A 25,484-nucleotide genomic window follows, 5' to 3' on the forward strand; every position below is an offset into this window, starting at 1 on the left:
AAGGGATCGAGCTGTGATCAGAGGTCCCCTTACCTGCACAGGTGGTAAGTGTCAATCACACTTGAAGTGACTTTGAAAGTATGATTTCCACCTGGGCTTACTTTACAAATCCTAATAGAAGTAAGACTGCGGGTGGGGTGGGGTGGTCGTAGTGACACTCCCAGGACATCCTCCAGTACCCAGGTCCTCATTGTGGGCTGGCATCCCACCAGGAAGTTCACACGTCTCTGATTGGGCCATGTAATTCCCGCATCAAACCGAGCTCATTGTAAGCGGTGGTACTGTGTGGGGTGGTATTTAGTGTAGTGTTCACACGGTGTACGGCCACTGCACAATCTGCTCACTTTTCTGCATTTGAGGTCTCAGAATGGGGGGGTGAGGCCTAAATCACATGTGCTAGAAGATGTAAATATATTTGGATACTCCACCATGGATTTTGTGGAGTGTGCCTGCTCGATTTTTGACACTTTTTACCAGGAAGAAATTTTTCTCGCCAAAAACCTGTGGGTATGGAATTACCAGCAAGTTTGAATTCCGATTTCGGCGCAAAGAGGAGTTTGCACCAAAATCAGGATTAGTGCGGCCATCTGATGGTCCTACTTGAGGTACCTCAGAGACAACTCACAGACTCTTCTGTTCCATTATACGAGATTTCTGTACATCCTCCGAGCCATCTGTGCTGCTGAAGGCCATTTGTTCTTGTGACACATTTTACCGAAACGTTCCTCCAGCAGTTAAGTCAGCATCCAAATAGGTAGAAGAGCCACAGACTTCACCCTTGACATCTGTGCAACCCTGAGTGCATGAAACAAGGGGCGAAACCATGCCAGGAGCCACAGTGTTTAACCACCATATGGACGCTTTATTATCGACTGCAGCAATATTGACGGCAAGATATCAGCTGCCCAGTATCGACAAGGAGAGTTAACAAGGAGGCATCGGAACAGTAAATCCCCGCATCCCAATATACTCTTACCTTGATGATACTGTGCAGGGTGATGTCCTGCAGCTCAATCCATTGCAGGTCGAGGTTTGCTGTGTCCATATTTTGACATAAAGCCCAACGTACATCTTGTGATATTTTTTAAAACATTGCAAAAAACACAGTTGATGGACAGAATGTAGAACAATGTCATACATTCACCCCAGTACAAGGATCTGGGCCTAAATCCATCGTTTTTTTGCACTCCACACCACCCTGGCTATATGCAAATCAGCTCTGACCCTGTGCCTCATGGGAACAGTCCAGTCCAAACTACCAAGCCATGTCTTTCCCAGACCGGAATCAAGTATCCAAGGACCGGTTTCTGGCTATCAGCCTTCATCAGCCTGGATAGCTTAAGTCCAGTGCTGTGGAGAGCCTGGGACTCACGTCTGAGCATCCCCAGCCCACTCGGGGTGAAATTGCAAAAAACACAGTTGATGGACAGAATGTAGAACAATGTCATACATTCACCCCAGTACAAGGATCTGGCCTAAATTCATAGTTTTTTTGCACTCCACACCACCCTGGGTTAGACACTGGCTATATGCAAATCAGCTCTGACCCTGTGCCTCATGGGAACAGTCCAGTCCAAACTACCAAGCCATGTCTTTCCCAGACCGGAATCAAGTATCCAAGGACCGGTTTCTGGCTATCAGCCTTCATCAGCCTGGATAGCTTAACTCCAGTGGTGTGGAGAGCCTAAGACTCACGTCTGAGCATCCCCAGCCCACTCGGGGTGAAATTGCAAAAAACACAGTTGATGGACAGAATGTAGAACACTGTCATACATTCACCCCAGTACAAGGATCTGGGCCTAAATCCATTGTTTTTTTGCACTCCACACCACCCTGGGTTAGACACTGGCTATATGCAAATCAGCTCTGACCCTGTGCCTCATGGGAACAGTCCAGTCCAAACTACCAAGCCATGTCTTTCCCAGACCGGAATCAAGTATCCAAGGACCGGTTTCTGGCTATCAGCCTTCATCAGCCTGGATAGCTTAACTCCAGTGGTGTGGAGAGCCTGGGACTCACGTCTGAGCATCCCCAGCCCACTCGGGGTGAAATTGCAAAAAACACAGTTGATGGACAGAATGTAGAACAATGTCATACATTCACCCCAGTACAAGGATCTGGGCCTAAATCCATCGTTTTTTTGCACTCCACACCACCCTGGGTTAGACACTGGCTATATGCAAATCAGCTCTGACCCTGTGCCTCATGGGAACAGTCCAGTCCAAACTACCAAGCCATGTCTTTCCCAGACCGGAATCAAGTATCCAAGGACCGGTTTCTGGCTATCAGCATTCATCAGCCTGGATAGCTTAACTCCAGTGGTGTGGAGAGCCTGGGACTCACGTCTGAGCATCCCCAGCCCACTCGGGTGAAATTAAAAAAAACACAGTTGATGGACAGAATGTAGAACAATGTCATACATTCACCCCAGTACAAGGATCTGGGCCTAAATCCATCGTTTTTTTGCACTCCACGCCACCCTGGGTTAGACACTGGCTATATGCAAATCAGCTCTGACCCTGTGCCTCATGGGAACAGTCCAGTCCAAACTACCAAGCCATGTCTTTCCCAGACCGGAATCAAGTATCCAAGGACCGGTTTCTGGCTATCAGCTATCATCAGCCTGGATAGCTTAACTCCAGTGGTGTGGAGAGCCTGGGACTCACGTCTGAGCATCCCCAGCCCACTCGGGGTGAAATTGCAAAAAACACAGTTGATGGACAGAATGTAGAACAATGTCATACATTCACCCCAGTACAAGGATCTGGGCCTAAATCCATCGTTTTTTTGCACTCCACACCACCCTGGGTTAGACACTGGCTATATGCAAATCAGCTCTGACCCTGTGCCTCATGGGAACAGTCCAGTCCAAACTACCAAGCCATGTCTTTCCCAGACCGGAATCAAGTATCCAAGGACCGGTTTCTGGCTATCAGCCTTCATCAGCCTGGATAGCTTAACTCCAGTGGTGTGGAGAGCCTGGGACTCACGTCGGAGCATCCCCAGCCCACTCGGGTGAAATTGCAAAAAACACAGTTGATGGACAGAATGTAGAACAATGTCATACATTCACCCCAGTACAAGGATCTGGGCCTAAATCCATCGTTTTTTTGCACTCCACGGCACCCTGGGTTAGACACTGGCTATATGCAAATCAGCTCTGACCCTGTGCCTCATGGGAACAGTCCAGTCCAAACTACCAAGCCATGTCTTTCCCAGACCGGAATCAAGTATCCAAGGACCGGTTTCTGGCTATCAGCCTTCATCAGCTGGTTAGCTTAACTCCAGTGGTGTGGAGAGCCTGGGACTCACGTCTGAGCATCCCCAGCCCACTCGGGGTGAAATTGCAAAAAACACAGTTGATGGACAGAATGTAGAACAATGTCATACATTCACCCCAGTACAAGGATCTGGGCCTAAATCCATCGTTTTTTTGCACTCCACGCCACCCTGGGTTAGACACTGGCTATATGCAAATCAGCTCTGACCCTGTGCCTCATGGGAACAGTCCAGTCCAAACTACCAAGCCATGTCTTTCCCAGACCGGAATCAAGTATCCAAGGACCGGTTTCTGGCTATCAGCCTTCATCAGCCTGGATAGCTTAACTCCAGTGGTGTGGAGAGCCTGGGACTCACGTCTGAGCATCCCCAGCCCACTCGGGGTGAAATTGCAAAAAACACAGTTGATGGACAGAATGTAGAACAATGTCATACATTCACCCCAGTACAAGGATCTGGGCCTAAATCCATCGTTTTTTTGCACTCCACACCACCCTGGGTTAGACACTGGCTATATGCAAATCAGCTCTGACCCTGTGCCTCATGGGAACAGTCCAGTCCAAACTACCAAGCCATGTCTTTCCCAGACCGGAATCAAGTATCCAAGTACCGGTTTCTGGCTATCAGCCTTCATCAGCCTGGATAGCTTAACTCCAGTGGTGTGGAGAGCCTGGGACTCACGTCTGAGCATCCCCAGCCCACTCGGGTGAAATTGCAAAAAACACAGTTGATGGACAGAATGTAGAACAATGTCATACATTCACCCCAGTACAAGGATCTGGGCCTAAATCCATCGTTTTTTTGCACTCCACGCCACCCTGGGTTAGACACTGGCTATATGCAAATCAGCTCTGACCCTGTGCCTCATGGGAACAGTCCAGTCCAAACTACCAAGCCATGTCTTTCCCAGACCGGAATCAAGTATCCAAGGACCGGTTTCTGGCTATCAGCTATCATCAGCCTGGATAGCTTGACTCCAGTGGTGTGGAGAGCCTGGGACTCACGTCTGAGCATCCCCAGCCCACTCGGGGTGAAATTGCAAAAAACACAGTTGATGGACAGAATGTAGAACAATGTCATACATTCACCCCAGTACAAGGATCTGGGCCTAAATCCATCGTTTTTTTGCACTCCACACCACCCTGGGTTAGACACTGGCTATATGCAAATCAGCTCTGACCCTGTGCCTCATGGGAACAGTCCAGTCCAAACTACCAAGCCATGTCTTTCCCAGACCGGAATCAAGTATCCAAGGACCGGTTTCTGGCTATCAGCCTTCATCAGCCTGGATAGCTTAACTCCAGTGGTGTGGAGAGCCTGGGACTCACGTCGGAGCATCCCCAGCCCACTCGGGTGAAATTGCAAAAAACACAGTTGATGGACAGAATGTAGAACAATGTCATACATTCACCCCAGTACAAGGATCTGGGCCTAAATCCATCGTTTTTTTGCACTCCACGGCACCCTGGGTTAGACACTGGCTATATGCAAATCAGCTCTGACCCTGTGCCTCATGGGAACAGTCCAGTCCAAACTACCAAGCCATGTCTTTCCCAGACCGGAATCAAGTATCCAAGGACCGGTTTCTGGCTATCAGCCTTCATCAGCTGGTTAGCTTAACTCCAGTGGTGTGGAGAGCCTGGGACTCACGTCTGAGCATCCCCAGCCCACTCGGGGTGAAATTGCAAAAAACACAGTTGATGGACAGAATGTAGAACAATGTCATACATTCACCCCAGTACAAGGATCTGGGCCTAAATCCATCGTTTTTTTGCACTCCACGCCACCCTGGGTTAGACACTGGCTATATGCAAATCAGCTCTGACCCTGTGCCTCATGGGAACTGTCCAGTCCAAACTACCAAGCCATGTCTTTCCCAGACCGGAATCAAGTATCCAAGGACCGGTTTCTGGCTATCAGCCTTCATCAGCCTGGATAGCTTAACTCCAGTGGTGTGGAGAGCCTGGGACTCACGTCTGAGCATCCCCAGCCCACTCGGGGTGAAATTGCAAAAAACACAGTTGATGGACAGAATGTAGAACAATGTCATACATTCACCCCAGTACAAGGATCTGGGCCTAAATCCATCGTTTTTTTGCACTCCACACCACCCTGGGTTAGACACTGGCTATATGCAAATCAGCTCTGACCCTGTGCCTCATGGGAACAGTCCAGTCCAAACTACCAAGCCATGTCTTTCCCAGACCGGAATCAAGTATCCAAGGACCGGTTTCTGGCTATCAGCCTTCATCAGCCTGGATAGCTTAACTCCAGTGGTGTGGAGAGCCTGGGACTCACGTCTGAGCATTCCCAGCCCACTCGGGTGAAATTGCAAAAAACACAGTTGATGGACAGAATGTAGAACAATGTCATACATTCACCCCAGTACAAGGATCTGGGCCTAAATCCATCGTTTTTTTGCACTCCACGCCACCCTGGGTTAGACACTGGCTATATGCAAATCAGCTCTGACCCTGTGCCTCATGGGAACAGTCCAGTCCAAACTACCAAGCCATGTCTTTCCCAGACCGGAATCAAGTATCCAAGGACCGGTTTCTGGCTATCAGCCTTCATCAGCCTGGATAGCTTAACTCCAGTGGTGTGGAGAGCCTGGGACTCACCTCTGAGCATCCCCAGCCCACTCGGGGTGAAATTGCAAAAAACACAGTTGATGGACAGAATGTAGAACAATGTCATACATTCACCCCAGTACAAGGATCTGGGCCTAAATCCATCGTTTTTTTGCACTCCACTCCACCCTGGGTTAGACACTGGCTATATGCAAATCAGCTCTGACCCTGTGCCTCATGGGAACAGTCCAGTCCAAACTACCAAGCCATGTCTTTCCCAGACCGGAATCAAGTATCCAAGGACCGGTTTCTGGCTATCAGCCTTCATCAGCTGGATAGCTTAACTCCAGTGGTGTGGAGAGCCTGGGACTCACGTCTGAGCATCCCCAGCCCACTCGGGGTGAAATTGCAAAAAACACAGTTGATGGACAGAATGTAGAACAATGTCATACATTCACCCCAGTACAAGGATCTGGGCCTAAATCCATCGTTTTTTTGCACTCTACGCCACCCTGGGTTAGACACTGGCTATATGCAAATCAGCTCTGACCCTGTGCCTCATGGGAACAGTCCAGTCCAAACTACCAAGCCATGTCTTTCCCAGACCGGAATCAAGTATCCAAGGACCGGTTTCTGGCTATCAGCCTTCATCAGCCTGGATAGCTTAACTCCAGTGGTGTGGAGAGCCTGGGACTCACGTCTGAGCATCCCCAGCCCACTCGGGGTGAAATTGCAAAAAACACAGTTGATGGACAGAATGTAGAACAATGTCATACATTCACCCCAGTACAAGGATCTGGGCCTAAATCCATCGTTTTTTTGCACTCCACACCACCCTGGGTTAGACACTGGCTATATGCAAATCAGCTCTGACCCTGTGCCTCATGGGAACAGTCCAGTCCAAACTACCAAGCCATGTCTTTCCCAGACCGGAATCAAGTATCCAAGGACCGGTTTCTGGCTATCAGCCTTCATCAGCCTGGATAGCTTAACTCCAGTGGTGTGGAGAGCCTGGGACTCACGTCTGAGCATCCCCAGCCCACTCGGGGTGAAATTGCAAAAAACACAGTTGATGGACAGAATGTAGAACAATGTCATACATTCACCCCAGTACAAGGATCTGGGCCTAAATCCATCGTTTGTTTGCACTCCACACCACCCTGGGTTAGACACTGGCTATATGCAAATCAGCTCTGACCCTGTGCCTCATGGGAACAGTCCAGTCCAAACTACCAAGCCATGTCTTTCCCAGACCGGAATCAAGTATCCAAGGACCGGTTTCTGGCTATCAGCCTTCATCAGCCTGGATATCTTAACTCCAGTGGTGTGGAGAGCCTGGGACTCACGTCTGAGCATCCCCAGACCACTCGGGGTGAAATTGCAAAAAACACAGTTGATGGACAGAATGTAGCACAATGTCATACATTCACCCCAGTACAAGGATCTGGGCCTAAATCCATCGTTTTTTTGCACTCCACACCACCCTGGGTTAGACACTGGCTATATGCAAATCAGCTCGGACCCTGTGCCTCATGAGAACAGTCCAGTCCAAACTACCAAGCCATGTCTTTCCCAGACCGGAATCAAGTATCCAAGGACCGGTTTCTGGCTATCAGCCTTCATCAGCCTGGATAGCTTAACTCCAGTGGTGTGGAGAGCCTGGGTCTGGGAAAGACATGGCTTGGTAGTTCGGACTGGACTGTTCCCATCAGGCACAGGGTCAGAGCTGATTTGCATATAGCCAGTGTCTAACCCAGGGTGGTGTGGAGTGCAAAAAAACGATGGATTTAGGCCCAGATTCTTGTACTGGGGTGAATGTATGACATTGTTCTACATTCTGTCCTTCAACTGTGTTTTTTGCAATTTTCACCCCGAGTGGGCTGGGTATGCTCAGACGTGAGTCCCAGGCTCTCCACACCACTGGAGTCAAGCTATCCAGGCTGAATGAAGGCTGATAGCAAGAAACCGGTCCTTGGATGCTTGATTCCGGTCTGGGAAAGACATGGCTTGGTAGTTCGGACTGGACTGTTCCCATGAGGCACAGGGTCAGAGCTGATTTGCATATAGCCAGTGTCTAACCCAGGGTGGTGTGGAGTGCAAAAAAACGATGGATTTAGGCCCAGATCCTTGTACTGGGGTGAATGTATGACATTGTTCTACATTCTGTCCATCAACTGTGTTTTTTGCAATTTTCACCCCGAGTGGGCTGGGTATGCTCAGACGTGAGTCCCAGGCTCTCCACACCACTGGAGTCAAGCTATCCAGGCTGAATGAAGGCTGATAGCAAGGCACCGGTCCTTGGATGCTTGATTCCGGTCTGGGAAAGACATGGCTTGGTAGTTCGGACTGGACTGTTCCCATGAGGCACAGGGTCAGAGCTGATTTGCATATAGCCAGTGTCTAACCCAGGGTGGTGTGGAGTGCAAAAAAACGATGGATTTAGGCCCAGATCCTTGTACTGGGGTGAATGTATGACATTGTTCTACATTCTGTCCATCAACTGTGTTTTTTGCAATTTTCACCCCGAGTGGGCTGGGTATGCTCAGACGTGAGTCCCAGGCTCTCCACACCACTGGAGTCAAGCTATCCAGGCTGAATGAAGGCTGATAGCCAGAAACCGGTCCTTGGATGCTTGATTCCGGTCTGGGAAAGACATGGCTTGGTAGTTCGGACTGGACTGTTCCCATGAGGCACAGGGTCAGAGCTGATTTGCATATAGCCTGTGTCTAACCCAGGGTGGTGTGGAGTGCAAAAAAACAATGGATTTAGGCCCAGATCCTTGTACTGGGGTGAATGTATGACATTGTTCTACATTCTGTCCATCAACTGTTTTTTTTGCAATTTTCACCCCGAGTGGGCTGGGTATGCTCAGACGTGAGTCCCAGGCTCTCCACACCACTGGAGTCAAGCTATCCAGGCTGAATGAAGGCTGATAGCCAGAAACCGGTCCTTGGATGCTTGATTCCGGTCTGGGAAAGACAAGGCTTGGTAGTTCGGACTGGACTGTTCCCATGAGGCACAGGGTCAGAGCTGATTTGCATATAGCCAGTGTCTAACCCAGGGTGGTGTGGAGTGCAAAAAAACGATGGATTTAGGCCCAGATCCTTGTACTGGGGTGAATGTATGACATTGTTCTACATTCTGTCCATCAACTGTGTTTTTTGCAATTTTCACCCCGAGTGGGCTGGGTATGCTCAGACGTGAGTCCCAGGCTCTCCACACCACTGGAGTCAAGCTATCCAGGCTGAATGAAGGCTGATAGCAAGAAACCGGTCCTTGGATGCTTGATTCCGGTCTGGGAAAGACATGGCTTGGTAGTTCGGACTGGACTGTTCCCATGAGGCACAGGGCCAGAGCTGATTTGCATATAGCCAGTGTCTAACCCAGGGTGGTGTGGAGTGCAAAAAAACGATGGATTTAGGCCCAGATCCTTGTACTGGGGTGAATGTATGACATTGTTCTACATTCTGTCCATCAACTGTGTTTTTTGCAATTTTCACCCCGAGTGGGCTGGGTATGCTCAGACGTGAGTCCCAGGCTCTCCACACCACTGGAGTTAAGCTATCCAGGCTGATGAAGGCTGATAGCCAGAAACCGGTCCTTGGATACTTGATTCCGGTCTGGGAAAGACATGGCTTGGTAGTTCGGACTGGACTGTTCCCATGAGGCACAGGGTCAGAGCTGATTTGCATATAGCCAGTGTCTAACCCAGGGTGGAGTGGAGTGCAAAAAAACGATGGATTTAGGCCCAGATCCTTGTACTGGGGTGAATGTATGACATTGTTCTACATTCTGTCCATCAACTGTGTTTTTTGCAATCTTTTAAAACATGGCTTCAGGGTTTCCTAAAGTTCTGAAATCCTCATACTTGCATTGAGTGATTAAAATGTCATTTTTCTCTTTTGCAGATTTTCTATGAACTGGAGAAAAATCGTAAGTAAATTTTTAATCTGGATACCTTTGAACTCGTGCATAGCGCCTGCACTGAACGAGGCGCTGTATTCTGAGGCGGGTGGTGGCTGCATCGAGTACTATCTACTTAGTCCCTTTAAATCGGATTTTGTGTGTTTACAAAGGGATAGAGAGTAAGATGTGCAGCCTTGAAAGAAACTGGTGTTTGGGAAAGGATTTAGAATGTCTCGCATTTTAAGAGTATCCGGCTCTTAAGAAAGATGGGCCTGCACACTTTCCCCAGTTTGCAGCATATGTCCCAGCGCCCACAGGGCTCTGCACATTTCTCAAACTCCACCCAGTCTGGGCATGGACACTTTTGCGAGTTGGCAGAAATAGACAGTTTGTGCACTGACACTGATGCACACTAGGACCCAGTGAATATTTCACCTTCTGTAATTGCTTTATGAATCCATCTATTCCTGTGCACGAGCCGCCGCTGATGTGAGGCTGTGAATGTGCCTTTTCTTTCAGACACCCGGCATTCAGAGGAGCCCCTGATACCAGATGTCTTCGAGATCATCACCAATGAGAACCAAGGTAAGAGACAACCTCAGGCTTCTGGGCACTAGACTTTATCACACGTGACCCTGAGCCCAGACATCTCCCAGGTCATCACCAATGAGAACCAAGGTAAGAGAAAACCTCAGGCTTCCGGGCGCTAGACTTTATTACAAGATAGTCAGCTGAGACCCTGATCCCAGGTGCCCTTGAGATTAAAATTGAACCAACGTAAAAGCAAACCTCTGGGCCTCAGGGCGCTACACCCTGTTACAAGAGAGTCAGCTGTGAGCCTGAGCCGAGGTGTCTTCACAATCATCACCGAATACAGCCAAGGTGCTGGACTGCCTGCAGGGTCCCCCCAGATGTGTTCCTTCCTCTGCCGTCTTGTCCTGAACTCATTGGCTTTTAGGACTTTTTCCCTGCTGACCAGTGGTAAAGTGCTTGTGCTCTCTCCCTCAAACATGGTTCTATTGGCCGATACCTAATTGGCACGTTTAATTTACTTGTAAGTCCCTAGTATCTGGTGCTAGGTGTACATTAAACTCTACTCTGGGCAGTCGCACTCCTTGTGGCACCCTCTAAAGTAGCCTTTTAAACATGTCTCAGGCCTGAGCCTGCAGCCTGCAGTGCAGATTGAAGCAGCCTCTCGACCTGGTCTCAATACTTCTTCATTGGCTCATACTTTACAAATGTAGTATATCTGGGAACAGGTACCATCCATTTAAAAACATATAGAGGAGTGGAATAACACACTTGAAAATAAATGCATTCTGGGAAATAAAGTCCTCCTGAACACAATTCAAATTCATAGCATAGAAACATCTGGAGGCAACATGCACATATGTATCATGTCATCGGTGTACAACCTTTACAACGCAACTTTTACCACGCAGTGCCTTTACGACGCAACTTTTACAACGCAAACCATTACAACGCATTGCGCTGGGGGGCGCTCTAGGATAGGGAATATATTTAATTTACTATCCAACACCTTCCCTACTATCCACGGGGACTGGAGTTGGAATAGTAAATTAAATAAATCACTATCCAGCGCCTAAAAGCACTATGCGTTGTAATGGTATTCGTTGTAAATACCGCGTTGTAAAGGCATGCGATGTAAAAGTATGCGTTGTAACGTCATACATCCATGTCATCACCACATAACTACTATTATTAATCAAAGTGCATGACTGGCCCACAAAAGTATATATTTTAAAGGAATGTCTGAATACAATTATATCAATGGAAATTAAACTAACCTTTGCGTGCGTAAATTGAACCTGCTCGTTGGTCTAGTTCAATTCGTAAATATTCAAAGAATTCTAAATATTGGTTAATACTTGTATGTAACACAGATAATGATGGAGTCGCGTGAGTACGCGAATCAAGATGGCCTCTCCGCGTTAATCACCGGGACGTAGGCCATTCATTGACTGTGATTCTGACTAATATTAGGCTGGTCTTGCCATCTAATTTGCTTCCACTGGCTTGCCAAGAACAGCACTTTCAGAATTAGTGCTTACTTCAGCGTTTGAGTGAGGTTTTGGAGAAGTATTTTCAATTGAACTCTTCAGCGGTGTTTCCTTCCACGTACTGCTGAGGTTCTCAGTCAGGAGGGCGGAGTCACTCACCGGAAAGGGAGCGGCTGTAGCCTGGTCACTCCCACAGATGGTTTTAGCTGCTGCACAGCATTATATTGTACACCCTTTCTTTTAGGTTGTTTACATTTATAATAATTATTGCTCCCGAGCGTAGTGTAGTGCTAGTCATCTGTAGGTTATTGTTTCGGTCAAAGCGCCAGGATGCCCTTTGGGTGACAGCTGCGCTCTAAAAGTGTGTCTACATACATACATACATACATAGCTTTAAAATTTGTTCATAATTATGGAAGGTAAAAATACTCCTATGATACATATCAAGCATAAAAAAATTGTTCGCCTCTGCCAGCCAATTCTAAATTAGTAGGAGCCAAAGAACCTTCTTTGGCTGTATTATTTGATGAAATACAAGCTATTCGTTCCAACACAGACACTATTGCATCCGAAATAAAAAATATACGCTAAGATATGGCTAGTCTTTCGATGAAAGTCTCTGACAACCCAATCAAAATTCAAGACAACAAAGTCAAACTAGATAGTCTTATAACTATTACAGCACAGATAAGCCAATGAACAAATTATTACTTGAGTTAGAAACTCATAATATGCAGTATAACTTGAGAGTTTTTAATTTTCCAGAAGATGTGAAAGGTAATTATTGCAGGATGTATTTAGAAATGCTATTGCCAGGCCTCTTGCGCCTATAGTTTCCTGAAAATTTTGAGATTGACAAGGTGCATAGAATTCCTTCCCATAGAAATCCAAACCAAATTAAACCTCGCCAAATGATACTTAAAATGTCGCATCATCATCATCTAGTGCCGATACGGAAAGCGGCAAGGGGAATTCAATTGTTAATGGTCAATGGGAACAACATTTTTATTAATCAAGACTTTGCCAAAGAGACTGTAAAAATCCGCAAAGAGTTTGTTGCTCTTCGTTGAAGTCTGAGAAGTTGTGGTTTCAAATATGGCTTATTCAATCCCTCCACGATGAGAATATGGAAAGACGGATTCTTAAAGTCCTTCCAGCATCCTCATGATTTGGTTTATACTTAGATCACCGCTCACAGCTCTCCATGGAAACCAATGAGACTGTTACTTGAAAACTATGATTTAAATGCTCTTCTAACTAGCCTAAACAGCTGAAATTCTTAAAAGGGCATTTCAGGATTAGTTATTCTTGTCATGCGTGTGTGCAATTAAAGAATTCTATTTATGTTTCTATGTTGTCTTTTTTATGTGTAGGTCCGTCTCTTTCCTTTTATCCTCTGTTTTCTATTAGAGCTATGCTTACTCTGTCAGGTGATTATTTTTTCTCTTCTATTTTCACTTTTTCATTATGATGTCTAATAGTAACGGTATTAAAATTGTTTCTTTTAATGTAAAAGGTTTACAGCACCTTGTTAAACGTACTAAGGTTTTAGATTATTTAGCTAGACATAAGGCTGATATTTGTTTACTACAGGAGACTCATATCGATGATACTGTTTTATCATACATAAACAAAAAATGGGTTGGGAATATTATTTCTTCACCTGCTCTTAATAGGAAAAATGGAGTTGCTATTTTGTTTGCAAAAAGAAATGCATATTCAAATATTACATAAATGTTCTGATTCTATTAGTCGTTTCCTTATAACTAAAATAAAAATCGATGATACTGTTTTACACTTGATTATTGTATACGGTCCCTCGAAGGATGACCCCGATTTTTGGTCTCTTTTTACATCGCAAGTTCTTAAATTGGCTAATGTTCCACTTAATATTGGAGGTGACTTTAATCTTATCTGTGATCCTTTATTGGCTAGAATTTCCCAAATTAAATATCACCCTCCAAAGGCTTATTTTACTCTTAAATCATTTTTTAGAACTACTAGATTAGTGGATATTTGGCATTTGCATCATCCAACAGATAAACAATTAACTTTTTTTCTTATCCTCATTCTCGAATAGATTATTTATTAATATCCCTTCATTTAATACCCTCTATTTCTGATCCTACTATCCAAAATATTGATATTTCAGACCATGCACTTGTTTCATGCACTTTATGCCCTAACGTTTCTCAACAATCTCAAAAAAGATCGCGCATAAATATCAGTCTAACAGTTTTAACTCATAAATAATATAATGAATTTATGAATTACTATTCAACATTATATTATCAAACTTCTTCTAATGATTTATAACATATTGGACAGGAGGAACATGGCGGCCGCTAGCTAAACGGCTGCGGTCGGGCTCCCTCGGGCTCTCTGTTGGGGACCTTTGATGTCAGAGCCCTGAACGCATGTGTTTAATCCCCTCTCTCGCTTACCTCGGGGGGGATGATGCCTTGTGAGCCTTCCTTTCTTCCCTCTCCTCGTTCCGGCGGACGTGCACTTCTGGACACCTGCCGCGGCTCACCTGGATATTTGCACTGGAGGTGGAGGGCAGCAGCACGGGAGTGGAGACGCCAGAGCGCAGCTTGCTTCCTGCTCCGGATCGCCAGAGGCAGGGGCAGCACAAGGGTCGGCTCTGGGGGAAGTACTGAGCAACAGGCAGACTCTAGGAGGCAGAAGGCTGGTTCTAAGGCCGGTTTCCAGGTAGGGCATTGGAATTTCATTCTTCTAAAGAAAGCAAGAACTATTGGGCTAAGTGAAGGTAAGAAGGAGCGAATATTATCCCCAGATAGCCTCACTAACAGTCATACCTGTAGTATCTACTTACCTCTCTGTAAAAGGTCACTTGGTATCATAAGGGTGTAGCGCGGGGAGAGGTGCCTCATTACTGTATGGAGACAGGCAAAGTGGTAAAAGTTGCAAAAGTGGACTCCTCACAATCTAAAATGAGCAGATATACTCTGCGGGCTAGGGTGCCCCACTCCTCCCTTAATACAGATACTATTCAGCCTATCTTGACCCTCAGAGTCTCCCCTCCTGTATCAGAAGTTAAAGCATCAGTAAAGCAATGGAAGCAGAGAAGGGACACAACGGACTGCGGTCTCAAAGAAAATATTGCCCCTAAAGGTGAAAGTCACCCCATTTTTTAAAACATACTACAAAGTTATGTCTACCTCAACAGCAACTACCGGCGTACCCATAAAGAGTGTGAAGAGTGCAGACCAGGTTAGCCCTCAGGGAGGTGCACATAGCCCACAGTGCCTTGCAGATGTGGATGTGAGTAAACCCCCTGATCAACTGAGTGAAGCCCCAGAGGACATGTATTCCATCCAGCCGAGTAATTTAGAAAGGCCAATCTCCCTGAGTAAGCAAGCTGAGAGTTTGAGCAGATCAGCCATCCATTCTACAGTGAGCCTCTCAAATAGGTACTCTGTTTTGGGAACTGAAGATAGTTTGGAAAACCAGCCGGAGGTTACAAAAACTACAAGTGACATTATCACACCGCATAATGCTGTCTTAGACTCTACGACTCACTCATTGGCTGATTTACTACTAGTCATGAAAGAGGAGATGGCTAGTAGGTTTACGGTTTCAGAAACAAACCAGGCTGAGATGGCTAGCAGGTTCTCGGTTTCAGAAGCTAACCAGGCGGCTATCCAACTATCATGCGAAGTGCTGACCCAGAAATTGGAAGAAGTTACTACGTGGACGGATGCAACAGAGTCTGAGATCCCTAAACTTAAAGAAGCTATAAACACTAACTCAGCGGATGTGGTAAAATTAACGGTCCAAAACAAAGAACTTAAAGACCATCTTGAGCGCCTGGAAAATAATTCCAGGAAAAACAATCTGAGGCTCCTAAATATCTTGAAGGATCGGATATAAAGGGGTTCGTGAATTCTCTGTTAACGGGAACAGTTTTATAAACTCGTCCAGTATAGATCTCTCACATGAGATCCAAAGAGTATGCCGCGACCCTTTCAAGAGGAACCCCGGCAGACAAAGACCAAGGAAGATACTGGTTAATTTTTTGTCATACTCTGTTAAGGAGTTAATTCTATCCTCTGCCCTCAAGGAAGGTACTATTACATCTACATCAACATCCACAGGTCAAACCCCATTCTCCTTCCCTATAAGATCAGATGTCTCACATATCACCGCAACAAGACAGTGGGAGCTGGGGAAGAGGCTCGAGGATCTCAAAAGTTTGGGGGCAGGAGCACAGTTGAGGTTTCCTGCGTCATTATGTGTAATGTGGTATAATCAGATGCATTAATTCCGCACGACTGAGGAGGCGGACACATTCATAGCCAGAATCAAAATGGAGGCGAAGGGGAGAGAGGGAGATCATTGAAGCTATGGGGGGGGCTCTTTGACATCAAGGTTTGCTGATGCAACTAAATGCATTCACGTTTGTTTTAATTTTTAGGAAGCCCGAGGGGTTGGTGATCGAATAGGCTTAGCCTATTGGAAGGGAGGGTTCCTCATGGGAGAAGGGGTCACAGGATGGGAGGGGTGTGATGGTGGTGGGAAGATAGGGAGCACAGGGTGGGGTGCAGTGGATAAAATAAAAAAATATACCTCGTCTCACTTGAAGCTTAGGAAGTCTTTGTTTAGTCAACACCAAGGGTCTGTAAGCTGATAGCAGGAATACCCATAAAAGACAGTAAAGTCAACTTTATCTCTTGGAATATAAACGGGCTAAGATGTCCACGCAGACAAAGGCTGATACTGAAGTATTTAAAGCTCTCCCCAGCTCAGGTTTGCCTTATACAAGAGACCCATTTAAGTTTTGTAGAATGTTGTTCAATATTTTCTAGAATTCCCTGGATAAAATGTTTTTGTTCCTCACAACAAACGATTAACAGCAGGGGTGTAGTAATTCTGATAAAGCAAGGGGCTTCCTGTTCTATTAAATCAGTGCAGATGGATCAGACAGGGAGGTGGATAGTGGCACAATTGGCTTTTCGAGCGACAGAACTAGTCTGTGCCTCCTTCTATGGTCCAAATGTTGATGACGCAACCTATATCTGTAAGCTGCAATCAAAATTAATTACGGCATTTCCACCTATGATAATAGGAGGAGATTTTAATGTCCTCCTTGACCCTTTAAAAGACAGGTCAAATCAGAGTCACTTTATAGGGGCTCCTCGGATCCGCCAAGCAATGAAAAATCTGTTGCATGACTTAGACTTGGTGGACGTCTGGAGGGGAAAGAGGGGAGATCTCCAGGGGTTCACATTTTATAGCAAAAATATTGTCACTCATCCAGGATAGACTATATTTTAACAAACAGACATGTCCTGGGTAGTTTGACGGGGGTCTCAGTATTGTCAAGTCACCTCTTGGATCACGATGCAATATAATTCTCTACTCTTAGGAAGAGAAATACACTACAAACTAGATGGACGCTCAACAGAGCAAAGCTGTTAGACCCCGAAATTATACAGGCTACTAAATCATCCTCCCTAGAATACTTTGTTCTCAATATTAGCTCCACAACTATGGATTTTGTCTGGGACGCCTTTAAGGCCACCCTGAGGGGCAGACTGCATTGTCTTATCTGCTCTAACAATCGGGCTGAAGCCCGGGAGTTAAGTAATATGGAGGGGAGAATCCTGCAAGTAGAAACGGAAAGGAATTGACTCAGCCACGGGAGCCCAGGAAGGTTGGCAAAAGTCCAGGGAGAACTAGAGGGGACCAGGCAGGAGCATAGGGGAAAATTGGACCAGAAATTCAGGGCGCAATGGCTTATCAAGAACATGAAACATTTTCAGTATGGGTAGAAGACCGGGGCTCTACTGGCCTGGAAAGCAAGAACTGATTACTCCAAGAATAATATCAATGAGCCTATAATAAATAATAAAGGGGATAAATCAAAAAGAGTAGAGGACATGCAAACTTGTCTCCTCTCCCTTTTTTGGATCTCTACAGAGAGAACTTAGCCCCCTCCCTAGACCAAATACAAATTTGGTTAAGGGGTAAATCTTTGTCAACATTAACCAAAGCTAGCTGTAATCTCCTTGATGCCCCTATTAATTTAGAAGAGATTAAAAATCAAATAAAAAAATCTAAAAACAACAAAGCATCAGGAACAGACATACTGCTGAATGAAGTTTAGAAACCCTTATCAGAAGAACTAATTCCGGTATTGGGCACCTTGTTTAACTCAGTATATAGCTCAGCAGGCCAGATCTCCACATCCTGGAAGGACGCAAACATAGTACTAATATTAAAACCTTGTAAGGACCCATTAAAAGCAGACTCCTACCGTCTGGTCTCCCTGCTGAATGCTGACTATAAGATCTTCATGGGTATTTTAGCAAGGAGATTGACTAAATTGGTCCCCAATCTGGTCAACATTGACCAGAAGGGCATTGTAACTGGGAGATACATCCAGGAGCAGACACAACTGCTGATAGGTAATATCAACTTGGCCGTAGTAAGATCAGATCCCTTTGCAGTAGTTGCCTTGGACGCGGCCAAGGCATTTGACAGGGTCTGCTGGGTGTATCTCTGGGAGGTACTTGGGACTATGGGCTTCGCCACTATTTTCATTCAGACCCTGAGAAAATGTTATCAGGGAGCATCTGCAAGGATTCTATTGAACTGCATGCTAACCTCTAGCTTTAATATCCAGAGGGGAACAAGACAGGGGTGTCCTATCTCCCCCCCCGCTATTTAACATCTATATAGAGCTGTTGGCGCAGGCCATCAGACTGGACGATCTAATTGATCCCTTTAAATCCCAGAATTATCAATGTAAGTTAGCCCTATATGCGGACGACGTAATATTATACACAATTATACCCTAGAGCGACCATCCCAAGGGTTGAAGTTCTTTTGGAAGAATTTGGCTCCTTCTCTGGCTATACAGCTAACTCCTCCAAAATGGAGGGGATGTGTTGGAACATCGAACAATGGGAGGGCCCTACTAGCAAAGAGATAAAATACTTTGGTATCTATATAGTGAAAGAACTACATAAAATCGCTCAGATAAATCTCAGTAAAATTACTAAAGAAATTGATCGTCTCTTCACTAGATGGAGGAATCTTCTCTTGACAATTTACGGGAAGGTTAACTTGGTGAAGATGGTTATCCTCCCTAAATTGACTTACCTGTTTAGCGCAGGCCCCTTGGTTTTTCCCAGCTCATGTATTTCTCAGATTCAAATATAAAATCGGGAGCTTTATTTGGGGAGATAAAAGAGTAAGCCTATCCTGGAAGAAGTTGGGGCGTAGGCTCACTAAAGGAGGGTTGGCTTTTCCGGACATTAGATGGTATTCTGTTGCATTCCTATTTAAAGGTATTCGGATGCTACTTTCCAAACCGGCGGATTCATTGTGGGGAAGACTGTTGGGCGAAATGGCTATGATGGAGGGCGGAGGAGGTGGAGGAGGCTTTTTATACAAGTTTGGGGCTCCAAGGTACTTTAAACAAGTGCGACTGAAGGTCCTTGGGGCCGCCCTGGAAACATGGCATAAAGTGAGATGTAGGTGGGGAATTGGCTATTATTCGGAATTCTCACCTATATGGGATTCCCCTGGGACACCACTCTGCCTCCAAGATAGGCTGGCTGAACCTATTAGGAGAGCAGGCATAACCATATGGTCTGATTCGGTAGATGCAGAAGGAATTCAGCCTTGGGAGTTACTAAGAGCCAAGATAGGCCCGGGTCTTCAAAGTTTAAGTATGTACAACTTAAATCTTGGTTTGAAGTAGGAAAGGGGGAAATAACTGGAGACTGGGATACAGAGATTCTTTTCCAATCAGTACAGCCAAAAAAGAAAGAAATTTCTATTTGGTATAAGAAGTCTCAAGATGCAGAAGATTTGGATCTTCCACCATTGGAGATTTACTTGAGCCCTCTCTGAAATTATTATATAGATTTAGCCAGCCTAAAGAAAAATCTTTTTTTTGTCACCAATCGACTTTACTAAGCGCCAGCTAAGATAGCCAAGTTTGCCCCGTTGCCTACCCCAAAATGTCCTAGGTGTAAGGCACTCAACGCTATTGACATCCATATTTTCTACGAGTGTCCCGAATTAAGTGCCTTCTGGAAGGGGGTGGGGGACACTCTCCGTGGCATCTTTAAAGTAAACATTGAGATGAATCTATCATTGGTATTTTTTGGCAACGACGGCATATCTACTCCGAACCTATTACAGATTCATAGTGGGTTGCTTCTATACTTGATGCTAATTGTCTGGAGAGAAATATGTATGAAGTGGAAAGATCCCCATCCTCCGAAGAGAGAAGATTGGCTTAAAGCCACATTTGCTATGGCTCACCTAGACCAGGACGGAACTGAGGCTAGCTCTATAAACATCTGCCATCCCCTTTTGAGCTGGGGCCGAGATTTGAGATTAATATAATCTTTGCTGGCTCCTCCTATGGTCCTATGATTACACCTAGCCCTCATTACATCTGGGCCGATCTGGTCGACCTTAGCAAGTGCAGTAAGCCATAGGGAGCCCAGTTGAAGATTGATGGCTTTTTAAGATCTGCAGAAGCTTCCGGTGAGATGAGGACAAACAAAAATAAAAAATGTCTAACATATTGATAGTTTTTTTTAGAGCAGTGTGGCTTAACTAAAATTATATTGTCAGTTAGAAATAAATTAGATATTCCAATTCCCTTAGATGCAGTACGTTTAGCTATTAAATCAATTAAGCTACTTAAATATCCAGGTCCAGAAGGTATCCCGGCTGATTTTTATAAAGAATTTGCTCCATACCTATTGTCACATTTATTCAAACTATTTACTCATTTTAGCATGTAGGGGCAACTTTAGGAACCTTTACTGAAGCATTGATTATAGTCCTTCCAAAATCTGATTAAGATCCCTCTATTGTTTCAAATTATAGTCCTATTTTTTTGATTAATCAAGATTGTAAACTTTATGCAAAGATCCTTGATACTTGGTTGGCTACTGTGCTTCCTCCCATCGTACATATTGACCAATCTGGTTTTATGAAAAACAGACATTCAATGAATAATGTAAGGTTATTATTTCATGCGATTGAAGTTGGATTATCATGTCTTCATCAAGCTGGATTCCTGGCATTAGATGAGGAAAAGGCTTTTGGCAAAGTACATTGGCAATATCTTTTCCGTACCTTGAATGCATTTAATTTGGGCACCTCATTTATTCATATGATTTTATCTCTATATTCTTGTCAGTCGCCCAGCTTTTTATTAATGGTCAGATATCTAATACATTTTTACTTTTCAGGGGTACTAGACAAGGGTGCCCATTATCACCTTTGCTTTATCTTCTTGCTATTGAACCTTTACGAATTGCCATTAGAAATTCTATGGAAGTCAAAGGGCTCATTATAAATAATTTTCTATTAAAACGTCAGCTTATGCTGTTGATGTACTTCTATATATTGGTGATCCGGCATCTTCCATTTCTCAATTATTAAAAACACGTATTCTCAGTTTTCGGGACATACGCTAAATATGAATAAGACAGTTTTTTTTCTTTTAAATGTTCATTGTTTACCGCTTAGAAGACAGTTAGCTATCACGGTTGTTAGTCTGATTTTTCTGTCTTAATATTCTCAATATTATTAAGGCAAGTTAGTAAAATGCTTTTTGTGGTGCCATAAATCACTCCTGATATGACAAGATGACAACACTATAGGAATGTAAGACACAGGAAATCATTCACAGTAAACATTAACAGCTGCAATCACTCACTGTGCATGGCTGTGTGCTGAGGTCTTTTTGGTCCTTAGGGTAATTTGTTTTCCTAAGTAGGTGCTTAGGCCAAGGTTTGGCGTTTGACGGGAAATGGGCGATTTTTCCTCCGCCACGAGTGGTTCTTGCATTTTTTTATTTTTTTCTTGAGATTGTGCTGTAGGTCTAAAATCAGCTTCCTTCTCTTCAGTGTGCTCTTGTTCCTTCCAGTTATATAACAGACACTGACAACTTTCACTGTGTTTTACTGTTGTAGGCATCTCACAGCTGGTGCACGAGGGTGACATTGCCATCCACCCAGGCCGCAGTGCCCTCGTATGTCCAGACAACAGCTGCTTCTGGCCTAAATCCAGTGATGGGACTGTCCCTGTACCCTACACCCTCAGTCCCACTTACAGTAAGTTCACTTTTATACCAAGGCCCAGCTTTGACTTGAACTGAAACCTTTCCAGGTTGCTTCCCCTTATGTCATCCTCTCCTTTCCTCTGCTGTTCCTCAGGTGCTGAAGATGTGGCTACCATTACAGATGCAATGAGTGAGTTTGCAACAGTGACCTGCATCCGCTTTGTGACCCACACGGAGGAACCAAATTACCTGCAGATCATTCCTGGTGGTGGGTAAGTGCACATGACACCCTGAGGACTGACCCTACGCTCACCATCACACCAGAGAGGGCTCCATCAGATAGACTCATTACTTCTAGAACTTTCCAGTGAATGGGTAAGAGCACAGGACATCCTAAGGCCTGACCCTACATTCAGCATCACACCACACTGGGCTAAATCACGTGGGCTCGCTGTTACCAGCCATGTTTCCTGATTGTAACAAGACAAGGTGAATTAACGTGCATGATCTACAGATCACATAAGACCCATGGTAGAGAAATATATCCCCACACAGCATAGTTAAGAAGCTTAGAATGGGGCAAAAGTTAGTGGTGCAAAAATATTTACATTTAACGGTGTAGTCTCCCTCAGAGATGAAAGGTGGTTGTTGTGCAACTTCATGCCCCATTTTGTTTTCACTAAAGCTAAACGTCAAGGGGGAGAGCTAGCCTCAGGGAATCCCTTTACCTCTCGGTTACTTAGGGCTGCTGTTCCCAAATGAGTGATACCACTAAAACTGAGATCTTCAAATTGGCAAACCAGACGTGTGGTCTCTCATTGGTGGCCTAGTTCCTTTCATACACCATCAAATCCAGCAGAATCAGCTCACAATCTGGGAGTGAATTTCAGTTCCAATTTATCTTTTATTTTTCAAATTTCAAAACTAATATGCACTAGATATTGTATGTTGAAAGTAGTCAGAAGAGTGCTCTCCTTTTTTTTTTTAAACAATTTTTATTGATTTGATATCTCATGAAGCCATTACATCAGAAACGAAAATCAGCTTTAGACCTCGACCCAACTCTAGACGAGAATTCGTTGACATACATTGTACAGTAGGACATTATGTATTCATGCTTAAATGGCTCTTGGGAGCGACGTCAATACGATCAACTCATTGTGAATGTTACAACAAAACCCCCTATGTGATCTCCCTTACCCCCCCCCACCATCTACAGTCTACCAATACAATAACCCCTACCTCCCCCCCATCGAAACATCTCCCCCCCCTCTTCCCCCCAGGCGTAAGATTGCTCTCCTTCTGCCTTTTAACTCCTAGAAAATCCTGGTCCAGTCCTTGTTATTAAGTAAACCGTATTTTTCTGACTCTGTCTAAGGCGGTCTTCCTGCGCTTCTGACCCACAAGTTTCAACTTTTTCAAAACGCAGCAACACAATTGATTTACAATGCACCTAATGAGGACTCTATATTGATATGTAGATCTTCAAGCTGTATAGATGTTTAGTTTAGAATAATATGTCTATACTCTATATGATTTTAGGTCAATATAAAAAAACAACTTGATAACGTAGTACAACACCCTAAATGAGCAATGACCTTTTCGTCGGCTGAAAGCCTGCATTCAGTGACTATCATTGTACTACTGACTACCACTATGGTTTTTGTTGCTTCAGGAATGACCATCCATGTCCTGTGGGCTCTCACTGAGATATCCCCAGGGGTTGTGTACTCTGCTTGTGAGAGCTTCCATGGGTCCAGGACTGTCCATGATGACCCACTTTGGGTTGCAAACTCACCGTGAAAGACCCCACATGCGTGGTGGATTTTAAATGATAGCCCGTACATGGGCTGTGGGCTCTCAGTGAGAGATGGTCCTCCATAGGTTGTGAGCGCTCATCACAGGAATGCCCGTGGTCAGTGGAGGGTTAGTGATAGATCCTCTACTGAGATATGACCCTCAAGGAATGGAAACTATCAGTGGGAGACGCCCCTCTATTGGCAGTAGAATTTGAGTGAAAGACTTTCTACGGGCAGTGGACTCTCAGTGAAATCCTTTCCATGGGCAGTGGACTCTCAGTGAAAGACTTTGCATGGGCAGAAGACTCTCAGTGAAAGACTTTCCATGGGCAGAGGACTCTCAGTGAAATACTTACCATGGGCAGAGGACTCACAGTGAAAGACTTTCCATGGGCAGAAGACTCTCAGTGAAATACTTTCCATGGACAGTGGACTCTCAGTGAAAGACTTTCCATGTACAGTGGACTCACAGTGAAATTCTTTCCATAGGCAGTGGACTCTCAGTGAAAGACTTTGCATGGGCAGAAGATTCTCAGTGAAAGACTTTCCATGGGCAGAGGACTCTCAGTGAAATACTTACCATGGGCAGAGGACTCTAAGTGAAAGACTTTGCATGGGCAGAAGACTCTCAGTGAAAGACTTTGCATGGGCAGAAGACTCTCAGTGAAAGACTTTCCATGGGCAGAGGACTCTCAGTGAAAGACTTTGCATGGGCAGAGGACTCTCAGTGAAATACTTTCCATGGGCAGAGAAATCTCAGTGAAAGACTTTCCATGGGCAGAGGACTATCAGTGAAAGACTTTCCATGGGCAGAAGACTCTCAGTGAAAGACTTTCCATGGGCAGAGGACTCTCAGTGAAATACTTTCCATGGGCAGAGGACTCACAGTGAAAGACTTTGTATGAGCAGAAGACTCTCAGTGAAAGGCTTTCCATGGGCAGAGGACTCACAGTGAAAGACTTTCCATGGGCAGAGGACTCACAGTGAAAGACTTTGTATGAGCAGAAGACTCTCAGTGAAAGGCTTTCCATGGGCAGTGGACTCTCAGTGAAAGACTTTCCATGGGCAGTGGACTCTCAGTGAAAGACTTTGTATGAGCAGAAGACTCTCAGTGAAATTCTTTCCATGGGTAGGGCACTCTCAGTGACAGGCTTTCACTGTGATGTGGATTTAGTGGTGGGCCTTTCATGGAGTTTCACCTCTCTGTGAGAAATAATACCAAATGGGTTTGACCTCTCAGTGACAGTATATCTCTCAGTGCTGGGCACCACTGGACTATAAATAGCTTAGAGGTTTTGATGGCTGGATCCTGTATGGTTTGTTCATTCCCTAGAGGTTCTGATGGCTGAATCCTGTGTGCTTTGTTCATTCCCTAGAGATTCTGAGAGCAGGATCCTTTGTGCTTTGTTAATTTCCTAGAGGTTCTGATGGCTGAATCCTGTGTGCTTTGTTCATTCCCTAGAGGTTCTGAGAGCAGGATCATGTGTGCGTTGTTCATTCCCTAGACGTTCTGATGGCTGAATCCTGTGTGCTTTGTTCATTCCCTAGAGGTTCTGAGAGCAGGATCCTGTGTGCTTTGTTCATTCTCTAGAGGTTCTGATGGCTGGATGCTGTATGCTTTGTTCGTTCCCTAGTAGTTCTGATGGTTGGATCCTGTGTGCTTTGTTCATACCCTAGAGGTTCTGATGGCTGGATCCTGTGTGCTTTTTTCATTCCCTAGAGGTTCTCATGGCTGAACCCTGTACCCTTTGTTCATTCCCTTGTTTTGTGATGGGCTCCCACCACTGGGTTCTCCATGGCTCTGTCTATGTGTTCCTATCAATTTTTTAGCACGCCGTGTATATTTTTG

General features: G+C 45.1%; 1 protein-coding gene across 1 annotated transcript in view; it reads left to right on the forward strand.

The window, feature by feature from the left end:
- Window positions 1–25,484, forward strand: part of LOC144827871 (embryonic protein UVS.2-like) — a 102,422-nt gene that overhangs the window by 26,845 nt on the left and 50,093 nt on the right. Inside the window, exons 2-5 of the mRNA XM_078686036.1 lie at window positions 9,758–9,782; window positions 10,275–10,340; window positions 21,748–21,888; window positions 21,991–22,108. Coding sequence (XP_078542162.1) covers window positions 9,758–9,782; window positions 10,275–10,340; window positions 21,748–21,888; window positions 21,991–22,108 — 350 coding nt within the window. The remainder of the gene's footprint in view (window positions 1–9,757; window positions 9,783–10,274; window positions 10,341–21,747; window positions 21,889–21,990; window positions 22,109–25,484) is intronic.

This window comes from Lissotriton helveticus, chromosome 4_1 (genome assembly GCF_964261635.1).
Source record: "Lissotriton helveticus chromosome 4_1, aLisHel1.1, whole genome shotgun sequence".
Lineage (NCBI taxonomy): Eukaryota > Metazoa > Chordata > Amphibia > Caudata > Salamandridae > Lissotriton > Lissotriton helveticus.